Raw genomic sequence first — 9,880 nt, 5'->3', positions numbered from 1 at the left:
CAAACAATGCCATTGCAACTGAGAACTCTTGTCTTAAACACTGCTGTTTTATCGAAGCCAAACACTCCAGCTGAAAATGTCTGCAATAACAAAGAGCAACTCCTTAAAACTATAGAAAAGCATCCTTTGTTTCTCTAACCTGACAAGATATTATGAGTTCTGCACAGGCTGTCGTGATTCATTGGAACCCCGTTTGCTTTTGAATGTTGCATTTCCGAGGAATTGAATCCATCATACGGCCGGTGGATGAATCGGCCGCCTTCAGCAGCAGTCATTGGCCTTGAGCCAATTGGCATCAGGCCGAGATCTCAAGTTGTGTAAAAAAAGAAAAGAAAGTAAAGTAAACCTCTTCCTTTTTTTACATCATCCTCCTCCTCTTGCCTCCATGTAAATTAAAAAAGCATTTCCCGGAGAGTGCCTCCAAAATGCTGCCGAGACGAAGTCAACCGAATGTCAAAGCCGGTGTGGGAAGCTTAGAAGAACATCTTGATGGTATTTCGAGAGTAGTTCTAGTTTCGGAGATCGTCTGGGTGTGTGTGCAACCCTTCCTCGATCGACTTTATATCTCACCTGGATATGGATGCCTAAAAATCGCCGCAGCTGTGTGAATATACTGGAGAATGATTTTGATTAGATAATAGAGGATGTCATGGGAAAAAAGTGAGTTCCTTTATGCTACTCCAAAACCCTGTAAGGTATCAAATTTATTTAGTGTAACTCGAAAACTTTAAAAAATACTTAAATTTTAATTCGGAACAAGATGATACAACCAATTTTTTGGGAGGTTTCTGCATTTTGAAAAAAAAAAAAACATATATGTTTAATCATACACTTGTAGCGTTACCTACAGTTACCTTTTTCATGCATTGCATCTTAGCTTTATTGTACAAGCTTGTTTATTTCGTTTTCGCTTTTAAAAATGCGAAAATAAGGATAATTTATACATTTCCCTTTTGTTCGTATTGAATCCAAAACGCGTTTCTGCAGATACTGATAAAAGTACTGTATAAACTTTGTTCTTAATGCAGATTTTCGATTAAAATGTGTCTTCCAGAAATATTACTTTCTTTCAGATATGCGTAACTATAAACAAGTACCAAAATGTCCAAAACTTTACTATATTTTTTATGAAAAAAAATGTAAACTATTTTGTCGTCTTTCAGCTTTGACAGTGAGGAACTGTTGAATGAGATTAAAATGCTTTTAAATTCTTCTAATACAGTCCAGAATGACTATTTCTCTCCAAAAAGTGTTGCTAGCTATAGCTTAATTTCTGCTTTTCATTTGAAAAAATCGACTTGTAATATGCTCAATTCATTTACACGGACGATAACTTTTTGCGATTATTTTAACTTTATTTGCAGAATTTTCAACTTCGTTTTCTTGTGATGTTTTCAAAAATAAAGAAATATTAAATAAAATAAATACGAAGCACCAGCTTTAAAAAAATCATTTGTGTACCAGAAAAAAAACTTATACTTGTTACAGGCATTACATTACGCCTGGGCCGCATCACTCACATATCAGTATTTTTAAAATTACTTTCTTTTCGATAAAATACGACAATATCAAGCAATTTCGATTTAAAAAAAGCAAAAATTAAAGATGGCCATAGAGCTATTACTAGGTCACATGCAGCCTGTTTTAATACAACTCACTTTACACAAATTTTATAAGCTGTACATAAGTCTAATGTGTCTATTCGCCATTTCCTCTGATAATTTTCAAGAACTTTTTTTTATTCAAAGTATGCGTTAATGCGTAGAAAACAAGTTTTATTGTTCATATTAAACTCAGTAGAACGTCAGAAATCCGAGCACAACTCCATGAAGTGTTAATAAATTTGTCTGCCTGTTCAGTCAACAATAAAAATCAATTTTTGTTAAATTTTGTTAAAAACATGACTACACATTGTAGCTTGTATCCATTTTATGTTTTGCATTGTATGTTATGTACATACATATTGTTAAGCCTTTTATTTGATTAAATGGCATACTACTTTTATTAAACGGTATTTTCTTGTTTATTTTTGAAAATCCGAACAATTTTAAAATCCGAATTACGTATGGTCCCAATTAGCTCAAGTGTTTAAGTGTCTACTGTAAGCATTTTTTTTATTTTCCTTTTAAATTGCTTTTGATAATAAAATAAATGCTTTGACCATATTAAAACAAAATAACTAACAACTCTAGAGAGTTCAAGGGTATCTATCTGGTTTTTTTCCCCATTAATATACGCGTATTTAAAGTAACTGAAGGAAATGACTATTCGCTAAAGTCAAGAATGAATATTTTCAAAGTAAAGTGTTGGTGTGGAAAAGTGGGCTCTTTTAGCTTTTAAAAAAAAATTATTGCTCTTGGCGTCGAATAAAATTTTGTAGGCTTTCAATTAATTCAAAAGTCAGACTTCACTTACGTAAGATTACTCAAAAATATTTTTCCATTTGTCTTGGTATTATTTATTTAATTAATTAATTAATTTATTTATTTTTTTTTTGCAACAGAATGAAGTTGCATATGTTTGTTTCTTCAATAATAAGCTATTAAAATCAAACTACGCATTTTTTTTCCATTAATGTATTCCTCTTCTTTTTCTTGTTATTATTATCAATATAGTTAGTATATAGTATTAGTAGTAGTTGGTATTTATTTATTTTCATTATAGTTCTTCTTATTATTCTTATTAATTGATAATTTATTTTTATTATTATTATCAGTAGTACTAGTATAACATTATTGTTATTACAAAATTATGTTTTGACAGATTTCAAAACCAAACCACCATTTTTGCAATAAAATAAACAAATGGTATACAAGTACCAATTTTTATAAATTTGACATTTTTCTTGGTACACAATCTTAAGTACCTTTCTGATACTACATAGCAATAAATTGATACATGAAATTTTGTTTGTTCAATACATTGTGTAACAATTATGTCAAGCTTTTATTTTCTGCCCATTGTAATTCTGCCATGCTTTAAACAATCATATTAAAAATGTAAAATTTAACAGAAATAAGCAAAAAGCATTCACAGGCGGTTGAACTCGTGTTATTATTTTAGCTTTTGAATGCAACTTGTACACATAGCATGTTATCCTAAACATTCCTCTCTACAGTTTCCTTTCTAAATTTAGTGCACTGCATAAAGAGTGGGAACAAAAAACGTTTTTCCTCCTTTCTGAAGCAAGCGAACTTAAATCATTCTAATATGCCAATTACGAGAGACAGGGAAAATGCTCTAAATTTTCATAACCTACTAACTCAAAGTAAGTTAGAACGGGAAAATATAATCTTAAAATAGAAAGTTCAAAAATAAAACAAACATTCTAACTCCTACACGGTTTTTTAAAATATACAAACCCGGCAAATATATTGTTAAACAAATACATCGTGCCTTGGTTTGTCTCGCAAACTTTTCCCGTTTTGAATTTCGTTTAATTACCGACCTAAGGACTTTCCTTCGGTATACAAATCGTTTTCCAGTATCACTTATCGGGTGGTATACTTTTCAAGAACTGAAATAGGTAACCACACCCATTTAACGTAACTGGAAGAGATCCAACTAGTGTGATCAATTGGGAAGCTCTCAGACAGCCACATCCATTTTTCTTCGTTAGCTATAGGTCATTGTTCGTGGTGAAAGGCATGCTTTCTTTTTTCACCTTAGGTACTGAATTTTCGGGATTAATTGGACCATAAAAGTTTTTTTTTTTTTTTTTTAATCTGACGCAAGGAAAAGAACCAGTCATTTAAAACGTAACTAAATAGCTACTTATACTACACACATTCGAAATTTCGATAAACTTGATTTGACGAAATAGTATTTCCCCCTCTAGTTTTCAGGCCCAAAGAGAGGCCCTGTTCGCCTAGTCGGAAACCAGAGGTCCGGGCCTTGAAGGGAGCCGACGACACAGATGCAAAAAAAAAAAAAAAAAAAAAAAAAGAAGAAGAAAAAGAAATGAAGAAAGAAAAGGGGAGGGGCACTCAGAATAAGAGAAAACGTAAAGATTATGTAAAATTTACTCTCTTGGTATTTACTGTTGTGGCACTTAAAATAGAGTTAATTGTTTTCTAATAAGCAGTTTTGATTCCCCACCCCCACCCTTTTTTTTTCTTTTTTCGTTTTTTTTTCCTTTTTAGGTGGCGGGAGGGCCCCGGTGACATGACTGACAAGGGACCCGCCGTGGCTCTTTGAGGCCCTACTGGTTTTGCATATTTATCTTATTTGTGTTCGCATAGAGCAACCGGTAACACCGGTTGGTTGATTTGAGGACGCCAGGGGATGTTTTGATGATGTCGTGGTAAGTGTCCATAGGATGTTTTCATTAACCGGTAACTCTATCAGAACGCGCTTGGTTAGTCACCGGTTAACCGAGGTCGACCAGTTGCTCTATGCGAATACAAGCTAAGTCGTGAGTCGAAAAGCTTTCTTTCAAAATCTTGTTCCGTCGAAGATGTTTCAAAGTAAATATTTTTTTTTTTTTTTTTTTTTGGGGGGGGGGGACTGCTGTTTGTTGTATTAAAGCAAATAGAACTTTGTTTCCAAAAATCTTTGCAGACTTCATTATTCCTCTGGGGGATTAGGAACAATTGACCGAAGCATATCCGCTGTTACTTTGACTCGAGCCCAAGGGTTTCAAAAAGTAACTCTGATCCGTAGATTTAGGCAGTGGAATAAATTCTAGCACTAAATATGCACAGCTGTTGCCACAGAGAAAAATTTTGCTCCTTTTTTTTTGATATTAAAATAGAAGTCATGTTCCACTTTTTTTTGACACGATAAACCGTTATTCAGAAAATTCAAAAGCATTGTTTATAGATCATGTTTTAAAGGTCATAAATATTTCATTCTTAACAGCTCATTATGAGCACTAGAAGTTATCAATAGCCCAAACTTCGTGGACTCAACCAAATTAGTAAATTCGCTGCATCCTTTTTCCCCAGGGAAAAAGAAAACTACAGGTGTACTCCTGAAAGCATAACATAAGAAATAAAATTAACCTTGCCTGTACATATTCGCAGGAATTTTGACAACAACAAAAAAAAAAAAAAAAAAAAACTGCATTAAGTGGCTCTAGAATACATTGAAAATAAACAAAACGAAGGAGCTTTTTTTGTCTTTGGAAAAAAAAGTTCTTCAAAAAGTGCGTTTACGTTTCCTAGCTTTTGTGAGAGGGTTCAGTTGTCCTTGAAAATACGGTAACGTTGTTTCCCATGCGGTTTACTTCCTGATGTGCTCCCGATGCCAATATATAACTTGAGCGAATTTACGAATCTATAATTAAGAACTCGCCATGCTCGACACCCTGCTTCGTGGCACAACCCACAAGCTGTTACCGCTAGAGCCCGCATTCCAAAACACTCTTAAGTTAAAAACCTCTGCGACGAGTATGTATGCCACATTTAACTACTGCTTCATTTAAACAGCTGCACATAGTTTATTTTTTTGCACGGCAGATTTATTACAACCATTTCCCTGCTGTGCACATAACCTATAAAGGCTCTTGTACCTAACAATTCAACAGCACCAACCCTGATTTAAAGTCTCCGTTTAGTAAAAAAAAGAACTAGGTGTAAGAAGAGACAAATGTGAACATACTTAGGTGTTGCCAACCATAAATAAAAAATATAGATTCTAAATGCTACAATTATCAAATTAGCTTCAATAAAAATATTACTATTGCCTGTAGCATTACTGAGGAAGGGGGCTGGGTGTAAGGGGCAGTCTGACCAAGAAATACGCATGGGGGGGGGAGGAACACCTAAGTAGATTTAAGAGTACAGTATATAAAAAAAGCAAATACTTTAACTCTGAAATTTTTACAATCTATATCTCGACTTATATTCTACCGAAGTTCAACATAAATAGAGCACACTACTGCGGGACAGTTGCATATGGGTCTTGGAAGAATTTTGCATAAATTGCATTCGGAATTTTCTTGTCGGTTAATTTAAACTTTTGCTACATTACAAAAATAACAATAAATTGTTTTTTAAAGTTAACGAACTTCATCTCTACATTGTATAACAGGAAGTATAAAGAAAGCGTATTTTTTTTGAACACTCAAAACAAGAGAACTATCAAGCCAATTTCACTGAAAACGTCGCAGTTTGATTACTTTAACATCGGAAAGGTTCGGAGACCAGTTCGAAAAAAATTTGATAAGTAATTCTTTTTTTATTCTAATTTGGGGAACAATTTGCTCGTAATTTCCCCGAATGTAGTGGTGAAAATTTACTTGGTCAAATTAAAACTTTGTATCATCGAGAGAACAGATTTTCAATCGCATAATTTGAATTGTTAGAAATCTCTAACTCAATTACGGCGGGATTAATTTGTGGTTTTAGCTTGACTTTTTCAGTTTTGCTAGATTCCAGTAACTAATTTCTTTATTAAAGCCACCAATAAGGAATTAGCAATTCATTCCACAGTCTTCTTTTTTACACCATTTGAAAGAGCGAGCCCAAGATCTAATTTAACCTTCGGTTGAAGATCAAAGCTTCTATCTCAATTAGGATAAAAAAAAGATAAAACGTTTATAAACTCCAGTTCGAAAATATCTTCTCCGGTTAAGTTATAACGTTTTATTTGATTGCATTGGTTACGTCTTTTAGCTCTCACGTTCTTTCTCATTGTAATTTCTTAAAAGTATTTTATTTACAGCGATCCACTGTCCTTCTACTAAATTGATTATAACGGGAAAAATAATCACTTTTAATTCAGGACAATTCCATGTATGACACAGTAACATTTTTGATGAACAAAATCAGTTTAAGTGATTGGAGTGCAATTGTTTTCCTTAAAACTGGAAATTTTCCGACTGCATTTCATCATTAATAATAAAAAAATAAATAACAATACAGAAAGGTTACTTTTATCCCCCTCCCCTCCCTCGATGTTGATGGCTCTTTTCTTCTTTTTTTGTTCCGTGACAAAATGAGTTTCTAAACCAAGGTTTTTACAAATGCAAATTTCAGTGAATTATGTATTAATTCAATATTTTGACGAGTGTTAGTTAACTTTTAAGATGGTGAAGTAACAATAAGTAACTGTTTATTTGAAAAACAAAATCCTGAATTGGATTAAAGTATATAAGGTGAATATGTTGTTAATGTGAGGGAATGACAAAAATTTTTCATTACCATTCATAGCAGTACAAGTGACCATGTTTTTAATCAAATAAAAATAAATATTACACTTGACTCATATTACGTTACGGAATAAAGTATAATGAGTGAAAAAGTTCGTACAAACCATACTAAAATAATAATGAAAAAAAAGCTTCTTCAAAGTTGTAATTTTTGTGACATTGCCCTTTCCCGTAACTTGGACGCTCAACGAAAATGCGTTTTTAATGAATGAAATTTTTATTAAAAAAATCGGGATTCTTTTTTATTTGGAATATATGTTCGGCACTTTGATTTTGATTTCCTGATTCAGGAGTTTTAGTTGAAATGTCCGATATTTCTCCAGATTTACAAATAATTCGATCTAAATTTGGTAAATTAAGATACGGTTTTATAACAATTTCATTGACTTTTTACTTTGTTTTTTCTGTTATTTTCACACATTTTCTGCTTTTTTAAGCAACATATGAAACATACTATCATTAAAAAAAACACATATAATGAACAATAATAACATTATTAACAATACCGTAAAACGGTACAATTTTGTGCCAAGGGGGCAACGATGAGCCACTGTTGCCATGGCGATGATTTTGCTCTCTAGTGGCCTCTTTTTTGCATTTACGAACCCCCAAAAAATCACCAGGTAGTGTAACCATTTATATAGTTAAAGACTCTTTATCAGAGATTGCCATTGTTATTGCATACCTTAAATAACTTAGTCCTTAGTGCATGATTCGATTCACTCGTGGAAGAGTCATAAGTCTTCCTTTGAGCAGACCACTTCTACTGTTTTCCCAGATATGATAAGTTCAAATTCGCTTTACTAATTTGTCAGTTATGAATTAAGACGATTGTTGACTTAAAATGTTTCACAGTTTTCACAAGCTCTCATCATTTATCGAAAATAGGACTATTGGGGTACAACAATGGGCCACCTGTTTTTCAAAGTTTTTAGTAGCTTGGAGCTTCATTTTATTTTCTGTAGTAATGTTTTCGTCATATTTTGTGTTATTTATTGTAAATAATGACACGAAAAGACAGAAGAAACTTTGGGGATCGTCCTATCGCCCGTACTCATAGGAATTTTAGAAGAAAATGCTGACTAAATCCGGACCAAATAGAAACTGAGATCATTTTTAAAAATTATTTATGTTGATGAGATATGGAATTAAAAATGTGATTTCGCATTTCAGTTTTCAAAATTTTTTTTCTGATCTCGTTTTAAATTTGTCAGATCTACATATTTTCTGAGACCTAAGTATAGGTTCCTTTTCTGCGCACACACACCACCTCTTAGATATCAGCCTTAGATTTAAGTATTGGTACCTAGCGTTTAGTTGGTGAGATTTTTCTAGTTTTCAAATGTTTCTATGTCAAAAACTAGGCATATAATGAAGAACGTTACCTACGTTTACCATGTTGAACTTTATTAATCACTCGAGAATTGAAAAAAAAAAGGTAAATGATGGACTAAAAAAATTCTTTATACGGTTTCAAGCATAGGAGAACGTGTAGCTCAGACAACAATAGGCCAGATCAAGTTTTCAGCGTGTTTTCTAGGTTCTAATGATTTGGAACATAGTTGTACCCCGTAGGGGTACAACTATGTTCCAAAGTGTTCCTATGTTCCCATAGTTGTACCCCGTAGGGGTACAACTATGTGCCACGGGGAAAAAGTTCCCCTTCCCCTTCTTTCCAACTTAGATTTTTTTAAAAACATTTCATTCGAAATATGAAATGTATAGCTACCATTCTTAAAGTCCTCGAATTTCTAAATCAAAGATGTACACGGAATTTTCATTGAAAACATCGAAAAGTGGCTCATAGTTTGACCATTTTATGGTAATAATAATAAAAATCATAACTGTACCGTTCGTTCCCATGCAAGGAGCTGAATTGGCCACTGGTGGTAGTGAATGGGACACAGTTTTGAAGTGAGGAAAACATCTACGACATAACTATTTTGATATATGTGAGAAATACTGACAATTTCTTAATGAGTAAGAAATACCATTTCGGGCGAAATATGTTTGTGGCGTCCGGTGTACTAGACATGAACTTTAAACCGCTGCTAATCATTTATTAATTAAATAAATTACTCGATTTTTTTTGTATTTGACTCTTTACAGTCTGTTTATTATTATCTGTACAAGAGTTTTTCATTTTGGAATTGACAACATAAAGAAATATTGGTCGGGAGAAAGGGACTGGCTCATTTTTCCAATTACGGATTTTCGTCGCAAAAGCGAGGTTTTTTTCTGATTTTTAAAAAAATATATAATCTTTATTAATCTTTGCAAATGCTTATATTATGTTTTATTATTATTTAGAGAATATTTTACAAAGAAGCTTGTTTGATGTTTCATCCTTTTATTATCTGAAATATGTCTTTCAATAACATATGTCCGGATTATTGGACGCGTCGTAACTCTTTAAATTTCTCACCTATAAACTTGAAATTTTGTCTATAAGATACTCTTAACCATCGTACACTGTCTACCAAATAAAAATACTTTTGGTTAAGTATTTAAAAATTCCGTCTGAAAGGGTTAAGAAAATGGCGAAGATAAAGTTCTCAGCCGTCATTTTAACAACTTAGGAAGAACTTTATCTACTTAATCAATGATTATAAAAAAGACAAAAATCAGAAAAGAGTTTTCAAAGCAGACTTTATTCGAAAACAGTTTATTATTTTCTAATCACATTTAACTTATAATAGCTAACTAAAAATACTTTTCAAAAAACCA

The 9,880-nt window shown here is 32.7% G+C and overlaps 1 protein-coding gene across 1 annotated transcript in view; it reads left to right on the top strand.

Annotated features, from left to right (window-relative positions):
• Positions 1-521: 521 nt before the first annotated feature.
• Positions 522-9,880, top strand: part of LOC129226494 (plasma membrane calcium-transporting ATPase 2-like) — a 272,244-nt gene continuing 262,885 nt past the window's right edge. The window contains 1 exon segment of the mRNA XM_054861105.1: positions 522-660. Coding sequence (XP_054717080.1) covers positions 645-660 — 16 coding nt within the window. The 5' untranslated portion in view covers positions 522-644.

Source organism: Uloborus diversus, chromosome 7 (genome assembly GCF_026930045.1).
Source record: "Uloborus diversus isolate 005 chromosome 7, Udiv.v.3.1, whole genome shotgun sequence".
Lineage (NCBI taxonomy): Eukaryota > Metazoa > Arthropoda > Arachnida > Araneae > Uloboridae > Uloborus > Uloborus diversus.
This window is presented reverse-complemented; position numbering and strand designations above follow the sequence as displayed.